General features: G+C 40.8%; 1 protein-coding gene across 3 annotated transcripts; it reads left to right on the top strand.

The window, feature by feature from the left end:
- The first annotated feature begins 1,983 nt into the window (after positions 1-1,983).
- On the top strand, positions 1,984-12,310 carry afg3l2 (AFG3-like AAA ATPase 2). 3 transcript variants are annotated; one of them, XM_053650957.1, is made up of 18 exons: positions 1,984-2,175; positions 3,229-3,319; positions 3,557-3,616; positions 3,755-3,894; positions 4,802-4,951; positions 5,050-5,124; positions 6,697-6,821; positions 7,070-7,343; positions 7,631-7,768; positions 8,092-8,245; positions 8,393-8,500; positions 9,364-9,489; positions 9,648-9,758; positions 9,899-10,014; positions 10,098-10,298; positions 11,304-11,498; positions 11,705-11,982; positions 12,146-12,310. In XM_053650957.1, exons 1-17 carry the CDS (start codon positions 2,083-2,085, stop codon positions 11,945-11,947), a joined length of 2,400 nt encoding a protein of 799 aa, XP_053506932.1. In that variant the 5' UTR covers positions 1,984-2,082; the 3' UTR covers positions 11,948-11,982; positions 12,146-12,310. The 3 variants fall into 3 exon arrangements, with proteins under 3 accessions (XP_053506932.1, XP_053506931.1, XP_053506933.1); XM_053650956.1 differs by having other exon boundaries at positions 11,705-12,310; XM_053650958.1 differs by lacking the exons at positions 1,984-2,175; positions 3,229-3,319; positions 3,557-3,616 and having other exon boundaries at positions 3,826-3,906; positions 11,705-12,310.
- The last annotated feature ends 7,129 nt before the right edge of the window (positions 12,311-19,439 follow it).

The raw sequence follows: 19,439 nt of genomic DNA, 5'->3' as shown, positions 1-19,439 counted from the left end.
GGTCCAGGTGTAATTAATGAGCACACCTGCAGAGGTAAACAGCGCGCGCAGATGACGTCGTAGGCTAATTAGCATATTCATCATGAACATTTGCATATTGAATGAATGATTAGGTTATACGAAGGAGGCTGATTTTCTGGAGACACTTAGAATAGAAAGGGAATAAAATACAGTACAATTGGGGTTTTAGAGATTTTAAGAAATATTATAATATATCAATACAGATTTATATATTATCATTTATTTAAAGTCCATATGAAGTATTCGTTGTGTTGACGTAATTTCCCCTGAGACAGGAAGTCAGGGCGGGACATATCGAGTGGCTCCACCTCCTTTTTAAATAGCCATTAGCATTTAACTTGCAGCCCACTTACCACTTGACAGTTAATACCATGGATTTTTATAAGTTTGGAGACTGGACACTTCAGATAGAGAGTGTTTGATTGGACAGAATATCTGATGAGAAGCAGAAGTGCAGAATGATGTCATCAAAACGGTTGATCTGTATCGGTTATAGAGAGAGAGAGAGAGACTGTAAATTTTGAATCTTCTAAATGCGAATTTTGTCATTGTTTTGGAGCACACTAGCTTAGCGATAACCTTAAGGCTGACATATCTGCACTAAAAGCCACAAAACTTCCATTTTAATTTCATGGCGACTTTAAAGAAAGTAGTTGTCTTGGGTCACGGCACCACAAACTAACCTTTTACGCATTTACGAAATACTATAACTTCTATCAAGAATATAGACAAAAAGATCCCAAAATTTGCATAAAAATATGTAGATGGAAACATAGCTAGTGATTGGTCCATAAGACCATCAGTGAATGGTTGATGGGAACAGCATGTCCTGAAGGGTTTTACTCCTCTTATACCACACCGTATAATTTTGTTTTATAGATAAATTTAAATGTGCAATATTAATAATATTTTTAAATTTCTTACTAGTACAAGTAATGTTGAAAAATATGTAGAAATGATACAAAATAATAGGTAAGCCACACAACTTGAATGTCCAAGCTGTGTAAGTATATAAGCCCAGTTGGAAATCTTTGATTTAACATTGCACGTGTTATTTCAAAACTTCGAATGCTATTTCTTCGAACTGTGATTTCAACACTGTAGCAGTTCTTACAACACATAGGATTTGATGTGATGTGGAAAGCAAGTTGCCTTGTCAGGCTGAATCCACTCATCATTCATTCATTTATTTATTTATTTTGAAATGTGTGGAGTTTTGTATGTTCTGCTCATGTTTGTGTGGGGTTCTCCGGTTTCCTCCCACCTCCCAAAAACAAACAGGTAATTGGATCGACTACTTTAAATTCCCTCTAGGCGTGAAAGAGTGTAAATAAGTGTATGCATAGTGCACTGCGATGGACTGGTGTCCCATTCAGGGTGTATTCCTGCCTCACACCCAGTGGATAGGCTCTGGATTCATAATGACCCTGGCACTTACTGAAGATGATTGAATGAATGAACAAACACTTTGTGACAAGTTTCATTTATTTCATTCGTTTTCATAATTATTTCCCCAGAAGGTATGAAAATGAATAGCTTTCAGATCTTTTCCATATTTTGTTCCAGACCTGTGCAAGAACCCTATTATAAGTATGTACAAACTGAATGGACGTCCGTGTTCAATATTTAGTTTGGAAACTCTTATGCACCTCAATTCGGATAGCACTTGAATGTAGCATGGTGTAAGAAACGTACTATGTATGTATGTATTTATTTCTTTATTTATTGTAAATAAATAAATATAAATACAACGTATTTTTGTCAGTGTAACCAGTTATCCTATAGACACTCTCAGTACTTTGTGTTTTATGTACAGTTGTACAGTTCGAAGAAATGTTAGGAAACTTAAATGCCAAGGTGTTCCAAGAAGAAAACAGAACAATTCTAGGTGCCGTTGAAGGCACCATTATGGAGAATGAAACCCAAACGCGCCCCCTAGTGTTGAACTTGTTGAAAGTGCACCGGAAGTGAACTGAACGTGTTGTAGGATGGCTAAAGAAGTTGTTCAGTGTATCTAAAATCCATTTGTTGTTGATTTAGCCCTGTGCGCTCAGCGCTGACATGGCACACAGATATCTCCACCTCTCCAGAGGTTGCAGGAACCTTTACGGCGTTCTTTTACCTAATTTCAGATCACCAAAGGCGGCGCGACTGGTAAGGTGCAAGCAGTGACGTGGGACGAGTCTCAAAAGGCTCAGTGGTCAATATCTAGTGCCCTAGATAGGTTGCATAAACTGTTATTACATTCATAACCAATGTAGTGTATTTATATAGGGAATATGGAGTCGTTTGGAGTTCAGCCTCAGACTTGCAATTACTAGCAAGTATTAGCTACATGTTACACATGACACTTAAATTAGCATGTATATCATTTAGCTAACGGATTTTTTGTGTTTTAAGTGTTTTTAGATACTAAGATTTCTTCCTTGCCTTGTTGTTTATGCCATACAAAACGTTTAGACTAAATGACATTGCTGCTTTGGGTAAAGGCGTGTTAGCAGGTTGCTAGCTCACTGTGTTGTGTAGTGAAGCTGACCCGTTAGCTAGCAATGCTCGGTGTAAGGTTTTACATTTTTTTTTTTGCCCTACCCATATTCCGAGAAATACTTCCTGCTGATCGAGGATTGGTCACTAAGGCAGACCATCAAGCTTTCCGATTGGTCTGTTTGTTTCACTAAATCCATCAGCACGGAAGATGAGCCAATTAGTGCACAGGAGGCGGGGTTAGTGAGAATGCGGGTGCGAAAAACATCGCACTGTTATGTTAATGCACAGTTTATCCATTTCTCCTGTTTAATGTCAGTTATATTGTGGGTTATTAGTTAGTGTGTTACTTTTGCTCAGAGAGTGTTGGTTAAAGACGGTTTTTGCTCAGGGAGGTTTGAGTATAATCGATGATGTCTTCCTATTATTTATATATAAATACCTCATTCAGACAATCAGAAATATTTACAACCCACTACATAGGCTAGTTTATTATTATTATTATTATTATTATTATTATTATTATTAGTATGTGACCTGTATTGGATGTTACTGGCTTGCGGGACATGCGTTCTTGAGAGCATTTGATTTTTACTTTTGTAAATTCCATGGAACATTTTAGCTTCGTTTGGCTTACACAAAACATTTACACATAAATTTATTAAAAGATGGATAAATGAGGCCTGATGTTTGTGTTGCCCTCAACCCCCCCCCAACCCCCAGGTATCTACCCAGACTGACGCCCTGCAGAAACGAGTGTTGCTTTCTCAGGTGTTGGACACGTACAGACGGTTATGCTCAAAGCCCCCGAAAGGTGTGTTATGTGCATTAAAATAATAATAAAAAAAATGTAGGTGTTATTATTAGGGACAGAGGTAGTTCAGTGATTAATGCTAACTGGATGAAATCTTATGCCTTATACTTGCATGTTTAGGATTTTTTCATTTTAGGAATAAATTGTCTACCAGCTGAATAAATCTAAATGTTAGTCATGTGTTTGGGTTTGTTTGTTTTTTATTTCCCCTCGTATCCGTATCATCTTTTCTATAAGGATTTGAAAAATACTTCCCGAAGAACGGGGAGCCCAAACCACACAACTCGGAGGCTCAAGGTGACATGTCCTTTTCTTCTTTTCTTCTTTAAAAAAAAAAAAAAAATTGCAGCATAATCGTCGCTATATTTATTTAGCCTAGGTGTGAAACTGTATGTGAGGTTTATTCACATATTTTGTATCTCTGATTAAATCCAGGGGCCAAGCCGAACAACGGACAGAAGAACTCTGGGAAGTCTGATGGTGGAGGAGGAGGAGGCGGCGGAGCTGCTGGGGGGGGCGGAGGCAAAAAGGGAGGAAAGAGGGATGAGAACAACTGGTTCAACCGTATCCAAAAGGTGTGATGAAAGGTTGTTATTGTAGATCAGTTAAATCAGTTAGTCGATCAAGCTAAAGTTGTGATAATATACCAGTATGGCAGAAAGAAAAGAGTGAACGTGTTGTGTTAGGTAAGGAATAAAAAGCTTCGGGGGGGGGGGGGGGGGGGGGCATACTGCGATATACTGTTATAGTGCTTTATTCCTCTTATACCTCAGCAGTATGCCAACACTTTTTCTTAAAGCAGCTATACACAGCTGTTCCCTCACCAGCCTCTCGCTCTTTCTTCTCCTCCTTCTTCTTCTTCTAATAAGACTTGTCATGTTTCCGAGCAGTCTCGCCAGGATTTAGCAATTTTGCGACCGCAGAAAAAAAAAACCCCTCTGTGAAATCCTGTACGGACTGACTGAGAAACTGTAAAGCGTCAAACCGTCTGTTACAGCTTTACCTCTGACACTGGAGACTCCTTCCATAAATGTTAAACGAACAGCTTCTCAACTTCAGAAAACCTTACCACATAACGATTACGCATTTTATTATGGTTATTAAACCGGTCATGTTCTATAACATGAGCATTATTGTCAGAGCTGCTGTTATAAAACATCAGTCAGCCCCTTCTGACCAATCAGATTCGAGAATACAAGAGAGATGTGGTATAAATAGCTTTATCGACCATGTAGTGGAGTAGTAGTTAAAAGTACACAAATGTAGAATAATATTTAAAAAAGAGAAAAAAAAATCATGTGCATTTCTCATACACACTTCCGTCCAAACATTGAAAAAAAAATATTTTAACAATGTTCCCTGAAGTGTTATCATACCATGACTTTTTATGAATTCATCACACCATCCACCATGAATCTTATCGAGGTGTAGCCTCGTTTTTATAACTTTTGCCATATTAATTATCGTCCTGTTCTGCCGTAGGGCGAAATTCCGTGGGACGACAAGGACTTCCGCATGTACTTAATGGTTTCAGCGACTTTTTGGGCAGCGGTCAGTTATTACTTCTTCCGGGATGCAGGAAAAGAAGTCACCTGGAAGGACTTTGTCAATGGCTACCTGGCTAAAGGAGTCGTGAGTGTCTATCCAACGTTTCTATCCGACCAGTGCGTTGATCTTCCACGTGATGGATGCAGGTGTGTTATTGGCTTTTCTGATTTGTGCTCCTGCAGGTGGACAGGTTGGAGGTTGTGAACAAGCGCTTTGTGAAAGTTGTATTCTCTCAGGGAAAAGCGGAAACTGATGGGGTGAGTTTTTATTTGCTGGGAAAAAAAAAAACTTTTTTCCAAGAAAGAAAAGAAAAACAGTGCGAGTTTAAAAACACTCTGTTTTTTTTAAAATAAGATGCCTCCTGTTTAAAAAATGTGCTGAACTTTTTTAAACATGAAATATACACACTACCGGTCAAAAGTTTGTGGACACTCGGCTGAAATGTTTCTCATGATCTTAAAAAAACTTTTGATCTGGAGGTGTGTGATTGAATGTCTGAAATCGGTGTCGTAGACAAAAATATAATCGTGTCGACATGGTCATTTCTTTCCTTAGAAAAGTAACATCTTATTTACAAAATAATCTTTTTTTTTTAAACCGACGACTCGGAGCGAAATATTCAGAGACTCAGCCGATAAGAGTCCGGCGTCGGTGTGAACTCCTTTATTACTGTTTAAAAACATCTCGGGGAAATTCCTCAAGAAATCGGTTGAGAAAACACCGAGAATACATTTCTGGAAATTCTACGCAAAAAGCTGTCGACTTTGAAGATGCTAAAATACTAAATTATTTAGATTTATTATCACAGCATAATTCCCATAGTTCCATTTGTGTTGTTCCAGAGTTTTGATGACTTTATTATTATTTTTTTTATGATTATTATTATTATTATTATTATTATTATTATTATTCTAAAATGTGGGGATAAAAATAAAGAATGAGTCTGTCTAAACGTTTGACCAGTAGTGTATATATAAAATATTAATAAATATGAAAGTAAATAAAAGATATACATCCAAACTGAAGCATAAAGTAGCGCTGCAAATAACAAATAAAAGTAGAGACATCCAAAAATGAATGAAAAAACACTTCAAATAACACAACAAAATTGGTAGTGATTTTTATTTCACCTCTAGATGTCGCTCTCGTACTGTATAATTACAGCGGACCTTCTCCTCAGCTGCTCCGCAACGAACGCAGTGGATTTTTGACAATAACCGATAGTTCCAGCAATCAATTACGCTGCAATTAACCGTTCGATTAATCGGTCGACATTTATTTTATATATATAATCATTTATCTCTGTATCAGTTAGTTTTATATGATAATTTGATATTGAAATTTCGTACTGAATCTTTAAAGTTGTATAACGTTAACGTTTTTACAATTCCTTCCTTTTCGGTATTAAACAGTGTCGTTAAACGTATACATATATCGTGATCTGCAATTGCGTATCGTGAAAACGTCTTCAAGTGTCGTGACATGATAAAAAAAATCTCATGTATCACCACTGCTGAGCAGCTATGATGATAATCTGTGATATTTGGTTGTACCGTTTCATGTTGTATAACGATCGCTATCTGTAATCATTCTGCATTGCAAATCATGACGCTATAGTAACTTTTTGTCCACTAATGTTTACAGGAGTATTGTAAATGAAGCCTAGTTTACTGGCACTATTTAATCTGCAATATCTGAACTGGTTCTTACTGGGTCTTAAACAGGAATGTGTGCATCAAATGGTGCAAGGTGTTGGAGAATGAAACTCCAAATGAATTGCTTTTTTTCTTTCTTTTTTTTAAAAAATTTGATCGATTTGTTTGTTTTAGAAATACGTGTGGTTTAACATCGGCAGCGTGGACACGTTTGAGCGGAATCTGGAGACGGCTCAGATGGAGCTGGGTATCGAAATGGAGAACAGACTGCCTGTGGTTTACTCCACTGAGAGTGACGGGTAACTTTGTGACTTCAATACTGCAACGTAACTTCGTATAATGGTGGTTGATTATGTCAGGAATAAAAGGCGAGGTGTTATTTTCCTGAGATTTGACAATGATGGAAATCTTGCCAGAGCTGCTGCTGTATAAAGTGAGTCTACACATCCTGACCAATCAGAATGGAGAATTCAGCAGCGCTGTGGGGATGGTAATTTGTTAGAACAGTGAATCAGTCAATTCAGGTTAATTTTTTTTTTCTCTCCAGCTCTTTCCTCCTCAGCATGCTTCCCACCGCACTCATCATCGGCTTCCTGCTCTTCATGCTGCGGCGAGGACCCGCGGGGGCCGGGCGGCCCGGCAGGGGCATGGGTGGCCTGTTCAGCGTCAGCGAAACCACGGCCAAAGTGCTGCGTGACGAGATCGACGTCAAGTTCAAGGACGTGGCCGGGTGCGAGGAGGCCAAGCTGGAGATCATGGAGTTTGTTAACTTCCTGAAGAACCCCAAGCAGTACCAGGACCTTGGGGCCAAGATCCCTAAGGTACCAAATTGACTTGTTTGGGTTGGAGTGTGTTCCATACATGAAATTATGATGTTCCAGTCTCATTTTGTAATGCCAGCAAGTGTATTTTGCTTCTGTCTGAGCGATTTGTTTTGGACATATAATAGCAGTGTCCGGTTCTATTAAGAAGCAATATCACTAATAACGAATCCAGTAGTGACCAGTGATAGTAATTCGTATGTTCTGTTTTTTCAGTCTTTGCTAGCATGTTAACGCATTCTTTTTATTCATTATTTGCCTAAAAGTTATCTTTGGTTTGTTTTCAGGGTGCCATTCTGACCGGACCTCCCGGTACTGGGAAGACCCTGTTAGCAAAGGCGACTGCAGGCGAAGCGAACGTCCCCTTCATCACCGTTAATGGCTCCGAATTCCTAGAGATGTTTGTGGGTGTCGGTCCAGCCAGGGTAAGTGACCTCACACCGACTGTTAATGTTGCTACTCACATTTAGGTAAGTCAGTTTGCCTCCTGCTGTGAGTGCCAGAATCATTCTGAGAGTAAAAAGAAAACAAGATGTCTGCCACATGCAATTTGACATCCCTGAGGATAATTATGCCTACATATATACACGACACGTGCTCTGTGTCACGCCAGCAGATGGGCCAAATCTCTACAATATATACATTTTATATCGGTCCCTTCTTATATTGGTCCTGTGTCTCTGTATCTTACTTGTGTTGTAAAAATCTTTTAGCTCCTTTTTTGTTTTCGTCTTTTATCGTGTTTCAGGTTCGAGACCTTTTCGTTTTGGCGCGCAAGAACGCCCCCTGCATCCTCTTCATAGATGAAATCGACGCGGTGGGGAGGAAAAGAGGCAGGGGCAGTTTCGGAGGGCAGAGTGAGCAGGAGAACACGCTCAACCAACTACTAGTGGAAATGGACGGTGGGTTTCTGATGCTTATTATTAACGTTAGCATTAGCATTAGCACTCCGGATAATTAACCAAGCATTTAGGATCCAGGTCATCTCTGAACATCATGCTCAAATCTTTTTTTTTTTTTTCTTTTTTCCCCTGGGTCTCTCGCTTTAGGATTTAACACTGCCACCAACGTAGTGGTTCTGGCTGGTACGAACAGACCGGACATCCTGGACCCAGCACTGCTGAGACCTGGACGCTTCGACAGGCAGATATACATCGGTATATAATTCAATTCAACTTTATTTAAAAAATAATTTTTAGATTTGCATTGCACTTGTAACAAAGCAGCTTTATAGAAATCCGGGTGTAGATTTTAAACTTCCTCAGAAAAAAAAAAAAAAAAAAAAAAAACCTCCCTCAGATAGACAAACAATGCAAAGTGTGTTGAAAGGATGTCCTGGGATGAGCATGAGATGGTCTTTATGATCACAGCAGCAGATACAGATCTGCAGTATCAAGGTGAGGTCATCCATTGATGCAAGATATACACACTGGCCTTAATTTCCTCACGTATACGGGCAGATTTAGATTCTCTAGAGCTACGAACATTAACTTCATTCGCACTGAATGCAAAATCAAATTTTTCTGCAGTGAAATAAATCCTTTAAACCCACAATGCGTGTACCTTGCAATAAACATTTCCATCCGAAATCCTTAGTGTAGTCTAGGTTTTGTTTTTACAGCGACATTCAATAATTATAATGACGACAGATTCTAATAACGTTAATAATAATCTTTTGTTCATTTCATAGGAATTTCAACAATTCCTGTAATTCCCATAATTACCACTAGGGGTGTGCAATGTCATGAAACGATATCAATATTGTGAAAAATTGTCACAATAATCAATTTTTATTCAGCTGAAAACCAACACACTTTGCAGGGTTAAATTTTTTTTAATATAAAAATGTATTATTATACGTTTATATTATTTAAAACAGGTTTATTAATGCAACACTTTTGTATTGATGGGAGTTTGTGAGCAAACTTCTATCTCTCTAGACGTATTGTGTATTGGAGAAATGCCTTCAAGATATCATGATATCATATTTTTTTGTCATCTTGTGTTGCACTGTGTGCAGGTCCTCCTGATATCAAAGGCAGAGCATCAATATTTAAAGTTCACCTGAGACCCCTGAAGCTGCGTGAAGATTTGGACAAGGAGAATCTAGCTAGGAAGATGGCTGCCCTTACACCTGGCTTTTCAGGTAAGCATTCATTTTCTTAATACTCGAGTAATTAAAAACAAAAAAACACACCAACAAACAGTGGGGTGCAAATACTATTTTACGACCAACGCATGAAAAGTTTCAGTAAAGGACACTAAATGCGATTCTGGTTCTGTTTTGCTGTTGTTTGTTGGTAGGCGCTGACATTGCTAACGTGTGTAACGAGGCAGCGTTGATCGCGGCTCGCCACCTCTCTGACGCCATCACGCAGAAACATTTTGAGCAGGCTATCGAGCGTGTGATCGGAGGTGAGTGTGTAAACGTAACCAAACACTGCGTACAGCTCCATTCCACTGTCATGTAATCTAATGTAATGTAATAGTACACTAGTAATAAAATTGGTGTCTTTTGTACTGAGCCTTCAGATGCTGTGTGTGTGTGTGTGTAGGCTTAGAGAAGAAGACGCAGGTGCTGCAGCCTGAGGAGAAAAAGACCGTAGCGTACCATGAGGCAGGACATGCCGTAGCTGGGTGGTACCTGGAGCACGCAGACCCTCTGTTAAAGGTACCAATCAATTCCGATTTTGTGTTAGTCGTGCGTTTATTTGCACGTGTCATCTTAATGATGTTGTAACGCCGTCTTTTCAGGTGTCCATCATCCCACGTGGTAAAGGTCTGGGCTACGCGCAGTACCTCCCAAAAGAGCAGTACCTCTACACCAAGGAGCAGCTGATGGACCGGATGTGCATGACGCTCGGCGGCCGTATCGCTGAGGAGATCTTCTTCGGTCGCATCACCACAGGAGCGCAGGACGACCTGAGGAAGGTGACGCAGAGCGCGTACGCACAGGTGGGACACTTAACACGATAAGACTAAATTCATAGTAAAGTATTTAATCTCGCTGTCGCTTTCATTTAATGACCTTTCTTTACTGTGGATACGCCAAGTCGCCATATATGTTTATTTATTTATACGTTTCTAGGTAGAAATCTGGTTTTATGGTGGTCAGAACATAACTATATGTAAAATAACTATATTCATCTATAACTATATTACATCTGAGGACATTCTTGATTTTTATTCCATCATGTCAATATAGTATATATTTTCCTATTGTACATGAAACAACCCAAAATGGATCCAGAAAAGTCTTTATACTCTAACAAAATGCATATTTAAAAACACTTGTATAGTGAGACCGTTAAACATTTTATGCAGGGTAATAATCGCCAAAAACTGGTCACTGATATTATATACAGGGATGTGAAAAAGTATTTGCCCCATCCTGATTTCTTCTGTTTTTCTGTATATCCTGTACTAAATAGTTTTAGATCTTCAATCGAAATACAACATAAAAGAAAGGCAACCTGAGTAAACACACAATACAATCTTTATTTATTTATTTATTTTTTAAAGAGTTGTCCAACAGGGTTTGCAGTAATCAGGCCTGGTTGCGTCTAGTCCAGCTGAACCCCATTATGAATGCAGTTTCATAGATTAGGGGAATTATAAACTACGGGGGCAAATACATTTTCACACGGACCCAGTTGGTATTGGAGAACTTTTTTTTGCTTCAATAAATAACATTATCGTATAAAAACTGTATTGTGTGTTTACTCAGGTTGCCTGTGTTTTATACACACACATACAGAGGAAATCAAGATGGGGGCGAATACTTTTTCACAGCACTGTCATTTTTCTAAAGAATATTTACTACTCCATTTCAAATTTGTGTGTACAGTCCTTCTTTCTTTTAATCTAAAACAGTTTACAAGTGATACAGAATCCAGTCGATCTGTTTATGATCTGTTATGAGAGTAGTTGATAGTGTGTCATGCGCACGTCCATCCACAGATAGTGCAGTTTGGGATGAACGAGAAGGTCGGTCAGGTGTCCTTCGACCTCCCTCGGCAGGGAGACGTGGTTCTGGAGAAGCCGTACAGCGAGGCGACGGCCCGTCTGATCGATTCGGAGGTGCGGGATCTTATTAACAGCGCCTACGAGCGCGCGAAGAAGCTGCTGATGGAGAAGAAGGCCGACGTGGAAAAGGTACAAGGCTTCTTTTCTTTTTCCAGTATCCAATTCCTGACACTAATCCAACATCTGTTTTAGTTCAAATGTACAGACTAGAAAAGTTCACGTGCACGCTTTCTTATTAATTGCTGTACATAGCATTTTTTTTTTTCTTAAAAAAAGAATAAAGAAAGAACGCACGTAAACCGGATATAATAAATCGTATATGTTTGAACCACCAGGTGGCGCTGCGCCTGCTGGATAAGGAGGTGCTGGATAAGAGCGACATGGTGGAGCTCCTGGGCCCGCGGCCGTTCGCCGAGAAGTCGACGTACGAGGAATTTGTGGAGGGCACAGGAGGACTGGACGAGGACACGTCGCTCCCTGAGGGACTGAAAGACTGGAATAAAGAACGAGGGAGCGAGAAGGAGGAGAGCACGGAGGAGCAGGTGGCACGCCAGATCTCCGGCGACATGCCGTTCTAAACACGATCCTCCACCAGAGGCCGACATTTACAGCAGTGAGTGGGAAATTTAACGAGGGTCGGGTCGGGGCTGGTCATGTGACCTTCCTGATCCACACGCAGACCTTCACGGTATCACAGGTTGGTGTGTGCTGCATAGCTGAACATGAAGAGGTGTTTTTTGTTTTTGTTTTGTTTTGTTTGTCTTTTTTTAATGTAGAGGTGGTGTTCTAGCAGTTGGTCACTGAATCGCAGGTGGGTTTTGGAGCACGCTGCTGAAGATCCATATTTTTGAATTTTGCTTCACTGACAAAGATGAGCAGAAGTGATGTATGATGAATGTTCCTTAAGAAATGTGTATAAAATTAAATTAAATTATTCCTGGTCATAGTTGCTTCTGTGAAGATCTCATACCACACAGTGTACATCACTCATGTCTGCTTTGTAAATCAGATAATTAGAAGTAAATAGGTTCTCGGTTCTTTTCTCAGTGCAGCGAAACTCCAGATGTAGTGGATGGATATTGGATTAAAAAACGCTGGAGTGTTGCTTTAACTGGTAAGAAGCGGGTACTTGCATCATCTGTATGTTTTCTATAAGCCTTTATAGGTAAATGTATATTTCCATCTAAAGGCAATCCTAATTTTTGATTTGGCTTTATATATTAGTAACTTATTTATTACACGCCTGGCAGATTATACTGACAAGCAAATGTCTTATTACCTTCAAGAGAGACATAAGAGAGAGGCGACAACTGTTTATAGCTGCTGTAACATAAGCGGTATAACATACTTGTTTCATGGATGTTCCTTGACATTGAATGTAACTATAAACGGATTAAAAAGTATACCATTTAATTCTTGAATTAATTAAAAAAAAAATGCACTTGTTGGCTTTGGTATAAGAGGAATAAAGCACTTCAGGATGTGGTGTTAATAATCAGGAAAATAATCAACTTTGGGGTGGGAACGGTAACGCCGCATCATCAGACCACACCGTCATTGGTTATTTACCTATAACGGCACAGCACAGAGTTCATTATTCATCACTTAGTAATTCTCATAACACAATATATCTAAATACAGATCCATTCAGTATCAGGTGTTTCTGCGGCAGGTATCGCGTTTGGATTGTGTAATAGTACCTGTATTTGTATTTTGTGGAATGGTTTTCAGTGTTTGAATAAATGTAGGTAAATATGTGGTTATGATTTGTTGGAAGCATTCATCAAAATGAATTTTTTTTGCAAGAAGGGAAGGTCTTTATTGTTTAACCTTTTGATCTTTTGTTAAAAAAAAATCACAAATACTCTGCTCTCACACAACACAGATCAATCAATCAATAAAATATCTTTGTTAAATATAGGTGTGCAACAATTATTGGTATTGATATGTAAATTTTTTTTTTAGTACACCTGGGTGACTAGGAACAGGAAATTGTTCAACCATGACTTCCTATTTCACTGGGGTATAAATATGAGGTAACACACAGGCCAAATTCCCTTAGTTGTTCATAACAATGGGTTAGACCGAGGAATATAGCTGTGATGTGCGGCAAAAGGTTGTTGAGCTTCACAAAATGAGTGTCTATAAGAAAATAGCACAAGCATTGAGAATGCCCATTTACACCATCAGGGCAATAATTAAGAAGTTCCAGTCAACTGGAAATGTTATGAATCGACCTGGAAGAGGGTGTGTGTCTATATCGTCTCAACGCACTGTGAAGAGGACGGTTCGAGTGGATAAAAAATCTCCAAGGATCACAGATGGAGAACTGCGGAAGTTAGTTGCGTCTTGGGGTCAGAAAGTCTCCAGAACTACAATCCGAAGTCACCTACATCACCACAAGTTGTTTGGAAGGGTTTCAAGAAAAAAGCCTCTACTCTCATCCAAAAACAAACTCGAGCGTCTTCAGTTTGCCAGACACTACTGGAACTTCAAATGGGATCGGGTTCTATGGTGAGATGAAACCAAAATAGAGGTGGTTTTGGTGCACACAGAGAGGTAGCCATATGGAAAAGTCCCTCATGCCCACGGTTAAATATGGTGGTGGATCTTTAATGTTTTGGACATTTTGTTAGGATACATGACATCATGGAGTCTATCAAATATCAACAGATATTAAATGAAAACCTGACTGCCTCTGCCAGAAAGCTTCAAATGGGCCGTGGTTGGATCTTCCAGCAGGACAATGATCCAAAACATCATCAACACAAAAACGGTTTACTGACCACAAAATCAAGGTCCTGCCATGACCATCCCAGTCCCCTGACCTGAACCCCATAGAAAACCTGTGGAGTGAACTGAACAGGAGAGTCCACCTCGTCCAGTGGACCTCGAAATGTGAAGGATCTGGAGAGATTCTGTATGGAGGAACGCTCTCAGATCCCTTACCATGTATTCTCCAACCTCATCAGGCGTTATAGGAGAAGACTCAGAGCTGTTATCTTGGCAAATGAAGGTAGCATAAAGTATTGACTAAAAGGGTGCCAATAATTGTTGCACACCTATATATTAAACAAAGATTTTTTTTTTTTTTTGATGAACCTGTGTTGTGTTTGCAATTGTCTGATACCCATGAGACCAGAGTATTTCTGTGATATTTTTTTTTTTTTAAAGAAAAGGTTAAACAACAAAAGACCATTTTTCATATAAAATAAACGGCTAAATTTGATATATTTTCAGTTCAAAATCTTAAAGTGAGAATGATTTAAAATATATAATGAATTGGGGAGATATCTATAGCAATGACAAGGCAGGTTAAAGAAGTCATCTGGATTGTAATATGCCATATTGACCTATTCCTAAACAAGCCATTCTGAGTGTTCTCTATGGAACTACTCCAGAGTTTAGGTTCCTCCGTCTGGTCAGCAATAGATCAGAAAACCTCTGGGCTTTTGCAAGTGTTCTTAACTGTTAGAAACATGAGTCAGTCCACTTTTGCACACTTTGTCCTTTGGCAGTACAAGTTGAAACTTACTGCTGCCTAAAGAGAGAGAGAGAGAGAGAGAGAGAGTGCGAGAAAAAAAGGAAACCTCTGAACTGACAGCACGATCAGCTCGAGTGCACGTGTTGAGCTGTGTCATGAAAACACGCAGCGATCAGAAATAGCTACCATGCGCCGTGTGATTCAGCAGCCGAAGGAAGATGTCCACGTTTAGTCACGGCAGGCATGGAGAGGGTTCCCTCACTCCCGCCTCTGACTCTGAGAGCGCTGAGAGGATGTGTTTCCCCACCAGCTGACGACAACATCATCACACGCAGATCGTCTGTGAGTTAGCGATTAGCTAAGTTCGGTCTTGACTTAGTCATCGTCTGTGTTTAGTTTGTGTTGTGTTTTTATTTATTTATTTATGTTTTTTTTTTTTTTTTGACGAAGCTAAATTAGTCATTAGACTAGATATAACACGGCATGTGTTTGAGATGCTAAAGCCGATGAGCGAGCTTACTGTAGCTGTTACTCATGTTGTAGCCGATGACGGAGAAGTTGCGAGCGCAGATGAGGATGTCGCTCCCACGGGAGATGCAGAGGCAGGGCCGAGGTGGAAGGACACAAACGTGACTTGAGGATGAGTCAGACGTGGCGATCAAGGAGCTTCTGAGCAGCATGTGTGAAGAAACAGGTAGAGAGGGTGAGAGAGAGAGTGCGTTGGAGTGAGGAGATGGATAGAGAGAGAGAGAGATGGAGGGATCCCGCCTACCCAAATTTCTCCCAGGCTCTGACTCACAGCACAGTAGCAGTGGGTGAGGACTATCCTGCCAAAACTCGCACCTCGCCACCTCGTTACTGCTTTTTACATCATCATGATCATCGTCATACACACACACACACACACACACACTGATCAGTTGCGTCCCAACATAACGTGAGTAAAACACACCCCACCACAGGAACTGTGTATGTAAATATGCGAAACCATGTGACTGCTTCTCTTTCAACTTTCAAAGTCTGATTTTCACACTTCCTTGTTTCACTCCAGGTGAGTTATTTATTTTCCCCCTTTACCGTCCACTGAGCTCTAAATAAAGCTCTAAGCAGCGATTATGCGGGCCAAGCACCTCGATGGGGTGGCATGTTGGCGCAGTGGGTATTGTTGTCACCTCACAACAACAAGATGGCTTCCCTGGTTTGATCCTGAGCTCGGGTTACTGTCAGTGTGGTGTTTCGCATGTTCTCCGTGTGTCCATGAGGGTTTCTTCCAGTTTCTCTAGGTTCATCCCACCTCCCAGAAATACCTCCCACAGACTGGAGTTCTATCCAGGGTGTATTCCCCTCTTGCACCTAGTGTTACTTTATCCGAAGAGTGTAAGTTTGGATTGTTATGATACCACGGCCGTGCGTAGCCAGAAGTCCAAGAACGAGCACTTGTCCTGCTCTCTCGGTGGGCTGAATATCCTTCACTTGTCAATCAAAGGGACTCTAGCCAATCACAAGCAAGTTTCATGAATAATCTTGCCCAGAGCTACTTCTCTTGCATCCAGACCATCCGTTGGTGTGAATGTAAATATATTCATTCGCTCGTTTTCCTTCAGGCGGCGAAGATTCCTTCAGCCCAGACTCCTCTATCGCTGGCAACGGATTCCACCTCTTCTTACAGGATCCACAGACGCTCCCAAGGCAACTGTGAGAGATAATCCCTCCAGCAGGTCCTCGGTCTGCTCCAGGGTCTCCATCCAGTTCCTGATACAGCTCTAGCAAAAGCTGACCGGGTGGCACGCTCATTCAATAACTATATCTTCTCTATTCACAATTCTGATTGGTCAGAAGATGTTGATTCATTTCCTATAACAGCAGCAGCTTTCACAATAGTTCCAGCTGCAAGCCAAATCACAGGTTAAGATCAGTGCGCCTGTCCTAATACGCTATAGTTCCTACGGTAACAGCATTAATATGGATTTGTACGGCGGACACACCACAGAAACGGAAGGCGTTTCTTTTTTTATGGAAGGAGTCTCCGGTGTCAGTGGGAAAGCTGCAAGTTTAAGCTGTTTTCTGCCATGGGAAAGTCTTCAGGATGGAGGAGTTTATGGGAACATGACGAGCGGCAGTGTTTGTATTGTGAATTATCTTCGATAGCTGAAAACCAGAGACTGGAGATGTTTATAGCTGCTGCAGCATAAATGATGATAGGAACTCGTTTTGCAAACGTTCCACTACTATGAACGGGTAAAAAAAAAATGACATGTTCTTTAATCCATACGTAAATGTAATCATAAGCAAATTGTAGTATGAGATGGACAACGACGCTTCCCGAGGTGTCGTAACAGGGTAAGTAGTTGTGCTTTGAAGTGTTTTACTCCTTTATTTAAAGCAAAGCAGAGGGAAAGTTTCATATCAGTTACGTATCGGTCGAAACGTGAAGTTTATAAATGACAAGGACTTTATTACTCACACGCGCACACATCGTAGTGAGAGTGTGTCAGCTTCAGAGAGGAGCTACCGCAGTCAGTGGGATGTGTGATGGCACCTTATGGGCAGTTTTCAGAAATAGCATGCTCACCACACACACATGCGCACGTAGACACACTCAGTCATACACACTGCCCAGGCAAACATGTGGCTGTGCTAAGAATACGATTTTAAGGAGTTATATAGAAGTGTGCTTACGAACAACATGCCCAGAATAGATGTGATGATGCTGGAGATTAGGGAGGGGGGGTGGGGGGGTGCTGAGGGAGGGATGCCCGTGTGCTCTGCCCACATCACTGACATATCAGCTGCTGTACTTTTAAAGTTAAAAAGTATAGGAGCAGAGGAAAAGTTAGTTTGTGCCACACAGAGTCTCAGAAAGCTCTAGGTAATGAAAATCAGGGTCATAAGACTGGAATATTTCGAATATTTTTACAAGCTAGAATTTTTATTCCACACCATATAATGATCACCATAACTTGCAAGCGAGAGAGAACATTCCAGAGAGTACAAAGCTGTGGAAAAAGTAGGTGTTTGCCAGAAACATCTCCGATTCAATTCTGACCATGTTATGGTTGAATGCAAGAAGTCCAACATGAAGCCTATCCCAAATTCTTGAGTACTTGCACACCAGAGGTCCGCACCACAACGATGTCACCGACTTGAAAGAGGGCTTAGGGTGGCATTTTGGATATGGCCTTTATATGGACCAAAGATTTTTTGGGGTATATTATTCAGAGTGCCAGCTGCACTCTGAAAGCACTAACTGTACCAAATAAGTCTGCACCTCGATGATGTCAGCAACATCCGGGCTTGGATTAAAACCACAAGGCTTGGTGTGCCATTTGGGACAGAGCCTTAATATGGGCCATGTTTTTCCACTTAACGTGCACTTCGAGAGTGCAAGTCCGTTCACCGTGATTTTCAATTACTACTGATTTACATCAGACCTTTTGGAGAGCGTACAGAGAACACATCCAATCCAGCCTAAAAGCCACTTAGTCATGGTAGACGTGTTAAAGAGCTGGAACGAAAAGCTCAAACCTGAATCACAGGGTTGTATATTCTCAACATTTTGCTCAATCACGACGGTTTTATGAATGGAGATCAAAGCTTCTTGTATAGTAGAACAGAAAAAGAATATAGTCGTATATCTTCTAAGTTGGGATGCATCTGTACTGACCCCGGTATCAGGTATCAATCCGTCACTATGCTCGTTAAGTCATACTCGTGCTCTCCGACATCAACATCCAATACCACGTGATCCTATGTGACGTACGTTTTCTCGCTAATGAACAGATGACACGAAATGACCCTGATCTGAATGCAAAGCAGACTGCGAACTGTGCTCTGTAAAAAAAAAAAATCAAGAGGGACTACAGCATCTTTAATAATAATAAACGTATCCTTATAGAATGTGGAGCTTAAACGGTATTTTTAGTAGAGGAGCACAAACCAGAGCGGTATTAGTGAGTGCAGTGTAAAGACACATGCATTGTGTGCGCAAATGTATTCAGGAGCATGTCGCTCATGAGGGCAATTCAGTACTGCGAGCACTGAGCCATGCGCACTACCTTTCCGCTTGATCACTGACTTCAGGTCAGCCTCCACTGCGCTCTCTATTACGGATATTGTTTTAATTATTAAACCTCAGCATGAGGGGTTCATAGCTCATAGCACACTGCAACAACCAACATCCATCCATTTTCCGTACCACTTATCCTACGCAGGGTCGCAGGGAGAATGGAGCCTGTAACCTGGGAGTCGGGGCACTAGACGAGAAGGGTGTCTCACACTGGACAGGGTGACAACCCATTACAGGGCACAATCGCACACTCTTACACATCCATTCATACACTACAGACAATTTAGAGATGCCAATCAGCCTACAAGACGTGACCGGAGGAGGAAACCAGTGTACCCAGAGGAAACCCCCAGAGCACGGGAAGGACAATGCAAGCTCCGTACACCGAGGGCAGAGGTGGGAATCGAACCCCCGATTCTCTCCGGAGGTGATTGTCGCGAGGCAAATGTGCTAATCACTAAGCCAGCATGCCCTGCACCACCCTGATTTGGTATTGGTATTGGTATCAGTATTGTCGACT

This window comes from Ictalurus furcatus, chromosome 20, assembly GCF_023375685.1.
Source record: "Ictalurus furcatus strain D&B chromosome 20, Billie_1.0, whole genome shotgun sequence".
Taxonomy (NCBI): Eukaryota; Metazoa; Chordata; class Actinopteri; order Siluriformes; family Ictaluridae; genus Ictalurus; species Ictalurus furcatus.
The sequence above is the reverse complement of the archived record's forward strand: the minus strand, read 5'-3'. Positions and strand labels throughout refer to the sequence as shown.